The 14,820-nt window shown below is 41.5% G+C and overlaps 1 protein-coding gene across 2 annotated transcripts in view; it reads right to left on the reverse strand.

Moving 5' to 3' along the window:
* Positions 1-612: 612 nt before the first annotated feature.
* The window catches only part of LOC149544838 (uncharacterized), a 189,179-nt gene continuing 174,971 nt past the window's right edge, over positions 613-14,820 (reverse strand). For both annotated transcript variants that reach the window (XM_089795410.1, XM_089795411.1), the window contains 2 exons: positions 1,954-2,228; positions 613-1,563 (listed from right to left, as the gene is read on the reverse strand). In XM_089795410.1, the coding sequence (XP_089651536.1) occupies positions 1,037-1,563; positions 1,954-2,228 (802 nt within the window). In that variant the 3' untranslated portion in view covers positions 613-1,036. The remainder of the gene's footprint in view (positions 1,564-1,953; positions 2,229-14,820) is intronic.

A 14,820-nucleotide genomic window follows, 5' to 3' on the forward strand; every position in this document is an offset into this window, starting at 1 on the left:
AACATATCCTCCTTCAACCGGTTTTATACGGAGATGACCAACTTCATGGTAGAGCATCCTGTCCTCAAACCATTGGCCTATCAAATTTACCTGCTTTTGATTCTACTTCCCAAATTAACGTGGTTTTGAATTTCTGAGCAACAAAGACTCACCAACGCTTCCCATACCAATTCTCCATCCCTTACAAAATCCCATTATAAAAATCATGTGGTTAAACAGAAATATGATTCATGATAATGATTTGGGAACCACGGACATAAGGTACATAACAACGGGGTGAGTGATAAAATCGTTGATGGAAGCTCGTCCTGAATAATGCTCATAGAATACCCTTTTGGTTAACATGCGCAACAGAAAATGTAATTAAAATGTTTAAACTGTCATTACACAAAATTCGTTGGTTTAGACTGTAGCGAAAATCGGTTTCAAATAAACGAATACATCCAAATTTCATTCTGGAAATCATCATATTAAATTGGAAAATATTACATACGAAGGAGATCATTTACTATGTTTCCTGCATATCAGTGTTTACTAACACTACTTGAACAAGTAACATGAGTTGCACGAAGTAAACAGAATAACATAATATGATACTCATTCGCAACAGTATTTCCAGGAAGGTATGTCTGTCCATTAATCCAATCATAAGAATAGATACAAGAGTTCATACATGCAGTCCCCGACTATGTCTACAATGAGAAATATATAGCCGGGCCGGCAGTGGTTAGAGAATGCCAACCATCGGTAAATACCAATCCACGAGTTGTGGGGAACTAACCTTTTCGTTACAAAACAACTTCTTTTATTGGGTACAAAATATGCACTCCAAGAGATCTTTTCTCATTTATTGAACACTATAAAAAATCACAATGCAAATTGCAATAATCAATTTTTCTTGTCCAAAAAATCAAAAAATACTGCAGTGGATGTCCTCCATTTTCCACATCCATAATAATTTACAGTGAAAATTTACAAGCTTAGGACTCGCGCATCCTGTGCCAATTGAAATATCGATAATGCCAGAGCTATTACCTCATCCAGAAATGCAACTAGTAGACAAAAGCAGGGAGAGTTGTTTGTATGAAGATTCCCTATTACTGGCAGCACTAATTGCACCCTTCAAGGCAATTTCATAGCTCTGGCAGCTATGATCAGACAGCATTGAATTTGATAATACTATACGTTTAAATCTAGATGCAGGATCGTCACCTCGAGTAACAGTGTATTGCATTGACAAATCATTTCCAAAGATGCTTTGGTTTCTGTATTCACACTTGCCAACAGATATAGGACTAATGGCCAATTCTTCATCTGCAATTTCGTTTTCCCTAGACAGTTCTAGGTTGTCTGACCCTAACAATTGTTTGGTAGAAGATACATATTGCATATTCCTTGCATTGTCTTTGCGTATTACATGATAGAGAATTCCAGGGACATACAGCCGCACATCACATAAACTTGAATCACTTGTATCCTTTCTAGCTGTAGAGTTTGCCACAATTGTAGCTGCCACTCCGGTTCCCATTTGTTCACAATTAGTACTAGGAGCTGAAAACTTTTCTGCATAACAAAATCATTCATGGTTCAGCATGGTATCCATTATAAATACAAATGCATCAAATCACATTTGTTGCCAGATCTTTGAAATCTTACATGCAACCATACTGTCCACCACACAATGCCTTAAATGAAAGTCAAAATACTAGAGCGTGTTTTTAAGCACATTGTTCATCAGAATGTATAACTACACAGAAGGAAGATCGCTTTGATTCTATGCACCACTTGCATGTAATGGCTCCTATCTCATTATGATGTTCTCAATCAAAAAACCTTAAATATAGATTGTGTTTATTTGATGACAGTGTTAACTAATGGCACGTGTTTTGACCCTTCTGACACATTCTCAAAACCATTTTGAATAAAGAATTAAATACGAGTAGTCAGAATTACCAGCACAACGCATGACAGTTGAAGCCCCAAAAGATAGCCACTTAGATACTGTTCGATCATTGGAACTATCCTCAGACTGTTGATCTTCAGCCAAATGCGTTTTGATGATTTCCTTGGCAGCTGAAAGTGAAGAAAAGCTGAAGGATTTGATCTGCTTATAAAAATGACCATGCTGATATCCTAGTGTTGCTTCAATGTCTTTCACAACTCCACCGGTCACTTGAGCAAGTTCTACAATCTTCTTTATTTTGTCACTAGTAGCAAGCGTTTGGGCCCTATGAAGTTATTTCAGATCACTATTAGAATAAATCCATACCAGGATTCCTCCATTAACAGCATAAAGCGTGCTACTAATCAATTATTGAAGCCTACCATTCAAAAACATACACTCAAAGTTATTTCAGTTGCAAATTCACCATCCTACAAAGAAATTGATTAGCACATTCAAAGATTTGTATCAGTGATAGAAACCCACTTTGTTGTAAATTGTAATCATAGCTCCAAAATTCAGACAAAAAAACTCAGCAGTCCAAAAAATTTAATGACAACATATTAAAAAATTACATAAATTTATGTATTTATCTTAAATAAGTTAATAACATGTAAAATGCTTAACTAGAAAACTCATGGATTGTTTTCTATTAGTTTTAGACTGAAAAATGAGTGTTATGCACATTTTGTTGTTATATATGATATGATGCTTGCTCAACTGTATCAATCACCAAAAATTACAAATTTATAATGAAATCTTACAATTTTCCGGATTTTCCCTTTGACTAAATGTCCTCTTTGGCAGTTTACTTGAAATGGATGTTAAAGATTCTTCTCGAGGCAAATGTCATCACAAGCATATCATAATGTAAAGATCCTAGGGTTTACAAATTCTGATCTAGAAAATAACACCAAATTAATTCATTCAATTAAATCTTACTGACCTAATCAATTAATTTATAACTTGCAAAATTCATTGAAATGAAATTCCAAGCACCAACTTACACAGCCTGTAGCAAATCACATATATTCAATAACTCAAATCTTAGTGTAAACAAACAGCAATGATCCTGGTAGAAGGAAAATGTGGTCTGAATGAAATTATGCTAGACTGAAACATGGATAAGAGCCTATCCTGCAGGCCAAAGTGTCCCTAACATTCTTGAATACTTCTAGATGTTGATTATCCTTAGCAATTGAGGAGTGGAATCCTATCAAGGTTACTGCTTAACCGGCAATATGCTGCACTGCTGGGATCTGGGAGCCACTTTGCAGTGTTTTGGATGTGCTCATAACTGCAATAGCTGGTGCAGGGTTGTACTTCTGGATCTGACTGTTTCTATTCGTCCTATGACAATTGCTCAGGTGATTAGATTTCTCCTTATGATGGTTACTGTGGTGGATTATCATAGGAAGATGTCAAACTCATTCTGATCAAGAGATTTGTTTGACTGGATGTGCTGGTAATTGTAATTTCTGCTGCAAACTGACTGGCTCTGTCAGGCACCTATAGATTAGCTCCTAGCTGAAGGCTGTGATTCAGACTCTTCAAGTTGGTTGTAGCTGTTTCTAGTTGGATTTAGGTAAATTTACCCAGGCTGCCAGTTCAATTTCACTGATCAGTCCAGCCCACTCCTTCAGAAATGAAGTTGCTCAGGGAAGTATTTGAGATTTCATCCAAATGCCTTAATATATTGATGCAGGGTTTTCCATCCCGGCAACAATGGAACAAAATGTGAAAACTAAGATACTGTCATAACCAAAAAAATAAAAATAGATTATCTAAAGGCTCTCCAGCACCCTTGTTTATACTTATTTGGATTTTTCCACAAATAGGCCAAACTTGATTTGAATAAAAAAAGACTTTTATTATATTTTATTTATTTACATTATTAGTTTAAAAAAATTATTTATTTATTAGTGTTTAAAAATACTATATTAAATCGTCATATTATTTCTCCTGGGCTGAGGGACACGACCGATCATCGTCCAGTGAAGCCCCTCTTGACATTTCCACCTGTAATTCTTCATCTGATGCTTACCTCTAAAAATCAGCTATCTCCTCCATAGAAAACATAGGCTCCACATTCTTGGAATTCCAATCAGAACACTGATTGATGCCATCCAAGTCAATTGCATCATGCACACTTTTCCTCTTGACACAGAGACATTCAACTACACAAAATGAGGTCATCATCATCCAATGAGGCCCCTCTTGACATTTCCACATGCACTTTTACATCTGTTGCTTCCCTCTAAAAATCAACTATCTCCTCCATAGAGAACATAGGCTCCACATTCTTGGAATTCCAATAAGAACATTGATTGATGCCATCCAAGTCAGTTGCAATATTACTTCTCCTAGGAAGAGGGGAGATGGCTGATCATCTTCCAATCAAGTCCCTCTTGACATTTCCACCTGCACTTCTAGATCTGCTGTGTCCCTCTAGAAATCAGCTATCTTCTCCATAGAAAATATAGGCTCCACATGTTTTGAATTCCAATCAGAAAATGGATTGATGCCATCCAAGTCAATTGCATCATGCAATCTTTTCCTTTTGACACTGAGATGTTCAACTGCACAAAATGAGGTCATTAAGGGACCTTGGAATCAACCTATTGTGCTTCTTTGTGTGAATAGCTTCAAGCAAGCTCCAATTGCACTCAAACCTAACTGTACAATTTAGCAAAAAATGCAAGTGGCAAATATTAGGTGTTTCCACACGACAATCTTGCCACCAAAAATTTATGAAGGATGGCATTTATGACTTCTTTTTTTTGATAGGTGATAGCATTTATGACTTTTAGTAAAATGAAAATTCCTATTTTATAACTGCAAAGTGCATACTCTGACTGCTACTTTTTCTTTAAATCTTAAGACTTAATTTCACTAGAAACCCTAGATGTTAATCTATTTTCCATTTATTTGTTATTGCAACTGTTGGAAATGTGCTATCCTTGTTGGAGTTAATGTTCCAACAGTAGTCAATAATAATTGTTGCACATGTAGCAAACCTTGCTGAGTTGCTGCCAACACAAGTTTAGTTTAAGTACGAGTCAAAGAGTTCTAGTTTGAATCAAGTTCTTATTGTAGATGTGTTTGAGTTAGGTGTCCATAAGTTTCAGTTAACAGTCAAGTTTGTGTGTGTTGTCAATTATGAAGTAGTTTGTTGTCAATCTAATTAGCAATCATTTAGGAATGTTGTTGGGTCAATATATTGTATAAATATGCATCTATTATTCAATAAAATTAAGTTGGAAGTTCTTTCTTTCTCTATTATGTTTTTGCTGTTCTATTTTTCCAATATGGTATCAAAGCTATCTTCCTATTAAGTTTTGTTTGTTAGAGAAGTTGTTAAGAAAATGAGGCCAGGAGAAGAACCACCGGATGATTATGATTTCATTGAAGAATTTGTTTGATTTTGAAGAGATCAATGCTTTGAAAAAATAAGAAAAGATGCAGTAGAGTCTAGATTGATGCTTGAATAGTTTGAGGTGCTATAGGATCGGAGAAGCTATACCTTTACGAGGGTTATGAGGCATTCCATGTGGAGATGATATGTCCAATAGTTTGGGGAGATCTGAAAGTCTGGAAGCTTGGCATGTACCTTTACGAGGGTTATGAGACATTTCATGTGGAGATGGTGTGTCCAATGGTGTTTCGAAGCTATATGATAGTTGCATAACTATGAGAAAGTCTTACTCCTCTATGACATATTTTCAAAGTATAATTTCTACATAATGTTTCCTTTAGTTGTCACATTAAGTGGGAGTGTTGAAGTTAATGTTCCAACAGTACTCAATAATAATTGTTGCACATGTGGCAAACCTTGTTGAGTTGGTGCCAACACAAGTTGATGCAGGGAGGGGTGAAGAACTAGGGCCAAAGGCACACTCATCTGTTTACTGTACTGGGGTAAATTAATGCATACGAGCAATAGATAAGAACAACAGAACTCTTTTTATTATTCACATATGCCAAAGACATTACATTATGCTATTGATGATTACAACTGATGCAAGAGCATCTTGGGTTCGCTTGCAATCCTGCATGTTTGAGAGGGATTTTGGTTAATGGTTATGGAGCTTGGTGAATAATGGTTGTTCGGCATGGTCTTGGTTGCTCGGCATGGTCTTGGTTACTCGGCATGGTCTCTTGCTGCTTGGCATGGTTTAGAAATTTGGTGCCTGTTGCAAGTCGTGTAACTAATTTTCTATAATGAGTTAGAGGATGAAAATTTCAGGAATTGAAGAGTGCCTAGATTTCTATCTACGGTTCGAAGCACGAGTTCTAATTCATCTGGAGCGACGAGATATCGCAATTTTACTAAGTCATCGATTTTGGGAATTTAATTGTTGTAGGAGGCCGACTTTGGCATTTAATTTATGTATTTGTATTTAATTTGTGTTCTGGGCCGACCTGTGGCTTAGATTGGTATAAGTAGGGGTTGTGGGGAAGTCTTTAGGCATGATCATTCAGCAAGGAGAAGTAGAGGAGCTTAGAAGAGCGAATTTTGAGAAGGGCTAGTAGCCAAGGTTTGGGATTGGATCTTGAGGGATCTTGCAGAACTATTACTTGCTTTGTATTTGGCCATAACCGGGAAGGCCTTACAGCCCGGCACATTGCATGTAATCAGTTATATTTTATGAATATATTATTATGATTTGGTATCAGATCTTGCATTATTGCTCCTTGTCCTTGCATTGTTGCTTCTTGTTATTATCTTTTTGTTGCATGGTTGTATAGTGGGGGGCTAGGACATCTCCTTTGGGGATTCTCCTGCCTTGCACTGCGTCAACAACGATTACCTAGAGGGGGTATATATACATCCCAAGGAACCTTCCCAAAGGGGTCCGTCGGCTACAATAAGAACCTTCTCCAAGGAGCCTATACTGACGGGATACATCCTGACACACCCTGTCGGCTACACAATATTTACCGACAACATCATCCCCCCCAAAAAGAAAAGTCGTCTCCGGACGACAACACAAAAAAACTCAAAACAACTAATTACATTTATTCATAAAAACAACATAGACATCATGAAACAGAAGGTTGTGTCTCAAACTGTGAAGACCAACTGCGTCAAAGCTGATACACTCGATCCATCCGGACCTTCAAATCAGCTCTGATCTGAGAATTCTCCTCCACTACTTTTAGCATCAAAGTGACCTCTTGGCACTCAACTTCTTTCTGAATATAAGCCTTCTTCGCTAAGTCCTTCTCCTATAGTGTTGTTGCCAACCGCTGTTCTGCTGCTGCTAGTTGTTGATCTGCCTGCTGTTTCCCTCGTGCACTTTCCTCGAGTTGCGCTAACAAGGCTGTCCGCTCCGCTTCCCATGCAATCTGGTAGATGGCAAGTCAGTCGGCCATCTCTTCCGAAGCCTTCTCTGCCATCTCCCGAGCTTCTTGCCCAACCTCTGCCTATCTTCTCTCTATAAGCACCAACTCTGTTAGGGACTTGCTTCGCTCTGTGATGTCAGCAAGGCATGAACGAACATCCTTCTCTTCCGTTAGTGGTAAAGGGTCTGTCACCTGCACCCCTCCATCTACTTTCTCTACTACTGCTGCTGCACTAATCCTCCAACCCTGATGATGCCGGTACCTCGACTACTTCGTTGTTCGACCAAATGGCCTCCAGTTGTAAGTCCTCTCTCATGGGAGACTGGATGGAGGGACCTCTGGCAATAGGGGCAAGTAGTCGTCGCCTCAAGTACTCACTCACCTAACTCGCTGAGCTCATTCGTTCCACTACTGGCACCTAGGGTTCCGCTTCCGGTATGCCCAAATCAACATCCTGATCCATCGCCTCATCCAACAAAGTGTCGGCGATCATGACTATTGCATCCATCCCAATCACCTCTAGACGGACCTGCTCCTGTGGGCCTCCCTGACTAACTTCTCCCACCATGGCTGTCGGCTCTGCTATAGGAGATGGATGAGGCAAACTCGTGGCTACAAGTACGGGGGTTGGTTCCTGAACCGATGGCTGAGGTTGTGTACCCGTAGGCATACCAACTGGTGATGCTATCCTCCAACTTACTGAAGGTTGGACAAGCACTGAGTGTGGAACTAATCCTACTATTGTTGTCCATGATCTAGAATTAAAAGTGACTGGGGTCATCACCACTGGATGCCGAAACTGTCCGAACCCTAGAATATGAACATCTACCATGGTGTGCATATGCGGAGCTGAAAATGACGGAATGGATGGCATGGCAATTACGGGCGCAGTCGGCAACTGTCGCAAAAAGCGAAGTAGGGTCGCTGAAATCACCCCAACTTCCTCATCATCTTCCTCCTCATCCTGCTCCACCTCCTTCGTATTCTTTGACTTGTCCTCCTCACAAGATGTATCCTGGTTGCCACTATCTGTGTTGCCTGATTCCTCCATCTCCTATCGCACCCTCTTCTAACCAATGCCCTTCTACCCTACAGGTGAGTCTAAATGCTTCCATTGCATTATTGGAGGCTCGCTAGGTACTGTGGGACTTGGCTGTATTTCCAATTTTTCCTAGGGTATTGTCCTTGCAGTTGCCTCTAGAAAGAGTCCGATGGCATAATGCGGCATGCAAAACGTTTTATGCTGCAATGTCATGAACTCATCCATGCACGTGGCCAAAAGAGATGCCCAGTCATACACCTTCCCGCTCATGAGTTTGTTCATCGTACTAACCAACGGAAAGGAAATGTCTGATGCCCTGCTTGATCCTGTCAGTCTACTCTTTACCACATCCATGAGGCACTTCCAATGGCCTTCTCTGATGTTAGATTTCCACAACCCTCTTCCTCTTGAAGTGCCAATAAGGGCATCTTTCTGTTGTTGTACCTGGTCATTGCAAACTAACTATACCAGTTGCAACTTCCTCTCCTTGTCCATCTTTTTAGGCTTACTATCAATTTTCTTCCCTCCTTGTGCCGCTCCTAGAATGCTGAATACTTTGGTAAAGTCAACTGCCCGAAATGAAACCACCACGTCGTACCCCAAATACAGAACTGAACTCCTCCAAGAGTGCCTGTCATATGCCTCGATCATGGGACGCAATACACCTTCAAAGTCTCGAATACAGAAAACTGGCATCCAGATTGCCCACTCCACTTGTGCCTTTCGGATGCTTGCTTTGACGAGGTGGGTATCCGGATTTTCATTCCACCACTTTCTGCAGTCCAATCCATTCAATCCTTCGAACGCTACATTCTGCGGTGTTGTCTGTACCTCTAGCTGATTCTGTACTTTGGCCCTTTTCTTGCCCTTGTCCTTTCCGCATGGCCACACTATAGAAGGCCCTGCCTGCACATTTTGACTCATAGCTGAATCTTGATCGAGTTGCTTCCTCCAAGCCCTCTTTTCAGCTGATTGCATACTTAACACGCCTTTATCAATATTGTCGTTAGGTCAGTTACTTATTCCATACGGCTGCAAGAATTCTCCTCCTGACCTTGTACGGATGCTAGCCCTTTGTCCTTACTCTTGTATGTCGTACGGTCGTACGGCTTCTCTTCTTCACTAGTAGAAAACACCGTACGGATGGCTTGCTTGCTCTTGACTTGATGTTGATAATTGCTCCTGTATCTATTTCGAGGTTGTACGACTGCGCTCCTCTACTTGGCTTCCTGATTGCAGCAATTCACAACTTCTAGTCTATGTGTTCTTAATCCAACTAGGCACCTTTCACAATATCCTTGTTCTAGAACCTTCTGTGCCACGCTAATTTACCAGATACTCACGCAATGGTAACAACTAAATTCCTTCCCCATACGCCTCCAGCTAGGCACTTCAAATGAAATTACTAATTTTATAGCTTACTACTCTTGGTATCGTACAGAGCTTTATCTTAAGAGCGTTCCAATAGCACTCTTATATTGTGTCCTTGTTCATTGTACGGTGCATAGTACGGATGTTGGTACTTAGGTATGGCCCTTTTGTGTTTTTTGCTTGCTAAACGGTGCTTGCATACTGGCAAATTCTTCAATCTAGTCCATACGATATTCGTTACTCACGTGCTCCTTTCCTATGCTTCACAGTGAACTATATGGTGATGAAATGAATATATCCTATTGTTTGATGATGTCGTACGGTACTCTCCATATCCTAGATGTCGTTCCAAGATGGTCGTACAGTAGCATTTTTAAGTGTCGTAGGGTGACACTAAAAACACCGTACAGTATGAAGCTGTGCAATCTCCTCCTGATGTCGTACGGTGCTACACAAGGTTATGCCAATCACATGTCGTACGGTGTCCTCCTTTAGGTACCAAAGCCTCCAGAACGAATGCTCAATGCCTCCAAGAATCACTTGAGCGTCGTACGTAGCCTCCTTATATTCCTGATGCTACCTCTAGATGTCCCTATGGTGCTTGGTGCACTTGGTGAGGTGATACAACTAATGTCGTATGGTCTTATTGCAAGTGAAAACCATACTGTAGGCACTTGAAAACACCGTACGGTGTTCATACCCGCCGTACGGTTCCTCCAAGATGTCGTACGGCCACTTGTCCGTACGGTGCCTTTTCTCTCTCATTTTTTTTTTTTTTCAAACTAATGCTCCTAGGTACTCCCTAATGGCGACTTGGCTGGTGCATGGTAAATTTTCAACTTACACCCATTCACTGTTTTCGGAACTTCTTGTCCATCTAGCATCCATAACTTGATTGCTCCATTATCGCCTACTTCCCGAATCTAATATGGCCCGACCCACTTAACTTTGAACTTGCCTAGTTTGATCTCATTCCGGTCGTACTTCAACACCCACTATCCGGGTTGAAACCTGTTCAATTTCAAGTGCTTATTGTGCCATGCTTTGCACCTGTTTTGTGTCACCTTCATCACCCACTATGCCAATAATCACTTCTCTTCGAGCTTGTTCAATTTATACAACCACTCCCTTAAGCTTTCCATTTCACCTAACTTATTTTCCAGTGCTATCCTTAGGCTTGGTATCATGAATTCCGTTGGTACCACTGCCTCCTGTCTGAACATTAATTGAAACGGTGTGCCCCGTTGTCACCTTATACGTCGTGCGGTAAGCCCAAAGGGCAGAGGGTAATTTTTCCTCCCATTCTTCACCTTCGACTGCACAAGACTTGTAGATAATTGATACCAGGATTTTTTTGGTAGCCTCGGCCTGTTCGTTTTCTCTCGGGTAGTATAGGCTTGATAATCAATGATAAATTCTGAATTCAGTGGTTAGCAGTCAAATAACATGGTTCACAAAGTGTCTACCCCTATCACTTGTTAACTGCAATGGAATTTCGTACCTAGTAATGATCTGCTCATAAATAAATCTTGTTGTGCTGACAGCCGAGTTATCCAGTAGTGCACGTGCCTCCACCCACTTGGTCAGGTACTGTGTTGCTACAATAATGTATCAGCACCTAGTTTTGCTCACCTTCAAAGGTCCAATGAAATCCAATCCCCATCTTTCAAAAAGTTCCTGGGCGTGGGATGGGTTAAGCGGCATGAAGTCTCTCTTCAGTGGCTTCCCGACCCATTGGCAAGTGTCACACCCAACAACCCATTCCCGTGCGGCGTCGTACACCGTAGTCCACCACAATCCTGCCAATAATATCTTTCGTGCCATGGTTTCAGGTCCGATGTGTCCTCCTGCTAGACCCTCATGTGCTTCCTTCAACACCCATGCTATTTCTTCCTCTAACACACACTGTCGCAGGATGTGATCAGGCCCCATCTTGTAGAGAAATCTGTTGATCAACTGCAAGGTACGGCTACTGATTGTCAATTTGCGCCTTTCATTTGGTGGCATTTCACTTGGGAACTAGCCTATCGAAAGGTATTTGCTAATGCTCATGTACCATTTCGGCAGTATTGCAATCTAAAACAGCTGTGCATCAAGAAAGTCGTCGTTCACTCTGTCTACCGATTCCCCTGTTTTGATTCTTGACAGATGGTCTGCGCTGACATGTTTCTTTCCAGGCCGTACAATGATTTTGAAAGTGAACTCCTACAATAGAAGCAACCACCTGCTGATTCTGCCTTGAATGATAGGTTTATTGATCATATATAATAGAGCCTGATGGTCAACATAAAACACGAATGGCGTCGCCAACAAGTAGTGATGGAACTTCTGCACAACATAGACCATTCCCAGTACTTCCCGTTCTATTGTACTATAGTTCTTCTTAGCTTTTGATAGCAGTCAGCTAGCAAAGTATATCGGATGATTCAACCTGTGGCTCCTCGTCTATGCCAAGGTTGCTTCGTTTGCATAGTTGGATGCGTTGACATGAACATGAAACTCTTTGTTCCAATCCGGATACGCCAAAATGGGAGCCATAGCCAATTGTACCTTGAGCCCTTCAAATGCCTCATCCTATTCTTTCTCCCATCTGAACGATTCTCCTTTGCATGTTAACCTGTCCAGCGGGTATGATACCTTGGCAAAAAATTTGATGAACCTTCTGTAATAACCAATGTGTCCCAAGAAAGATTTTACCTCCGTTACATTGGTGGACGGCTGCATTTCCAATATGACTTTGACCTTGTCCGGATTTATCTTCAAGCCCTCTTTACAGACTATATGCCCGAGTAGTCTTCCCTACAGAACCATGAATCTGCATTTCTTCGAATTCAAGGCTAGTCGCGCCTGTCAACATCCCTCCATACATTCACCCAATGCTACCAGATGTTTGTCCTCGGCATTGAATACCGACCAATCATCCAATAATGCCTTAAAGTTTTCGACGGACATTTTGTCAAAGATGTGCAATATGATTCGCTAGAATATAGCAAGCGCACTACACAGGCCGAATGGCATCCGGTTATATGCGTACACCCCATCTTCTACAACAAATGTCATCTTCAGTTTGTCCTCCTCTGCTATTGAAATTTGATTGTATCCGGAGAACCCGTCCATAAAGGAATAAATTCCATGTCCTGCGATCTCTTCCAATATACTATCCGTAAATGGAATCGGGAAGGGATTCTTGATTGTGGCTGCATTTAGGCATCTAAAATCAACGCATATCCGAATCTGGGTGGTGTCCCTCAGTGAGATTACTATGGGTGACACCCATTCGCTTGTCTACACCTTGAAAATAATACCGGCTTCCAACATCCGGTTGATCTCTTCTGTAACCTGTGCCACGTAGTTCTTGTTCATCCTGTAGGGTCGCTTCCGTACAGGAATTGTGCCTTCGACCAATGGGATGCGATGTACACACAACTCCGGCGGTACTCCTTTCAGATCTTTGTATGTCCACACAAACACGTCCTTGTATTCCAAGAATATCTTGAATGTTGCTGCCTTCAGTATTGGATCCTAGTTATCTCCTACCAGTATGTTCCTTGGTTCGGCCTCATCTCCCAAATTCATTGTTTGTAGTGTAGCTTGATTGTATTTGATGGGCTCCCCTTTAGTGAATGCATGGGCGAGTGTTTCATTGAGCTGTGCATCCCCCTCTTTTACCTCTGTGAATTCTCTTGGAAATCCATCAGCGTTGTATCCTTCCTCTATCATCAACACGTTGCAACTCTGAAACAATTCATAGTCCTCCATCTACCAATGGTAGAGACCATTCATTGAATCCAAATCGTCATCTCCTTCCAACCGCAGAACTCCCTCCTAATCTGGTTCCATATGCTACCTTCCTTCATCCTCTTCTTCTTCAGAATTTGATGATAGAGCTTCTTCCCCAACCATTTGGGTGTCTAAATCAATGATGTATTTCCGCCCTTTGCTTTCAAGTGATAGAGTGTTTTTCTTCCAGTCGTGTTTAACTTTGGCTTGAATGAGCCACCCCCAGCCCAAAATGGCATTGTACCCTCTCCTCTTCAGCAGGATCATGACGAAGTCAAGCAGGAATGGTTGTGTTCCAATCGTCACCAGTTGTGCTGTGAGAACTCCCAACGGTTTAATCCCATGTTGGTCCGCTGTTAATAATTGGAACGTAGGTGGCCACAGTGTCGGCTATCCCAACCTTTTCTAGGTGTCCTCCGGTAACACATTGACACCGAACCCTCTGTCCACAATCGAGTCCGTCAAAATAGACCCAAGAATTCCCATTTCGACATCTGTCGGATGCTGTCCAGATGAGCAAGCTAGCAGCATCAGATCTTCTCCACTTGCGCCACCTTTTTCCCTTCCTTGTTCTGTTGGTAACTTAGCAGTTGGAGTAATGTTCGTGAGTGTTGTACGGAGTTGAGGCATAGTGAGCAACAAATCGTTGATTTTGACTGGTACCTTGGTTTGTAATATTTGTCGTATGATGTTTTGTTCTGTGCAGTTTAGTGCGGAGGTACCAGTAGTGTCCTTCAGGTGTGCTTTCTCTGCCTGTGTTACTTTCTGGATCTCTGCCCACGCTTCCTCCAATCTCTTCTTTTCTTCCGTCGGGTCGAGGTACACTTTCGCTTTCTTCCATGTGATGGCCAGCACCTCCTCTTCGTCTGTCCGGATGGTGATCAAATTTACTCCCGACTTCGAGCACTTGGCATCTTCATGATCACTAGGTCCGCACCATCTACTTAATAATTTCAATGTGTTTGCCGTTGTACAATCACGGGCAAAGTGGCCCCACAAATTACATGCTCGGCATTGAACTATGGGTCGGTCATTCGCATCGTACTGAATTCGACTCTTGTTGCCATTATTATTGTTGCCATTGTTGTTGTTTTGTCCTCGCCGATTATTTATGTACCCTCCCGACGTGGCACCTTCCGTACTGGTGTTCCCGCTCCCTCTTGATGCGGAAGCCTCCTGTGTGAGGAACACTTGTTGAGGTCCTCTTATTTTTAGATTGAAAGGGCATTCCTTTGTGAAATGTACCATGATCTGGCAAATCTCGCAAAATTGGTCCTTCAAACAAGAACCTTTCGTATGGCCTTCTTTCTTGCACTTGGTGCACCATAACTCATTTCTC

Source organism: Cupressus sempervirens, chromosome 8, assembly GCF_028749045.1.
Source record: "Cupressus sempervirens isolate cs-2001-9-10 chromosome 8, ASM2874904v1, whole genome shotgun sequence".
NCBI classification, from domain to species: domain Eukaryota; kingdom Viridiplantae; phylum Streptophyta; class Pinopsida; order Cupressales; family Cupressaceae; genus Cupressus; species Cupressus sempervirens.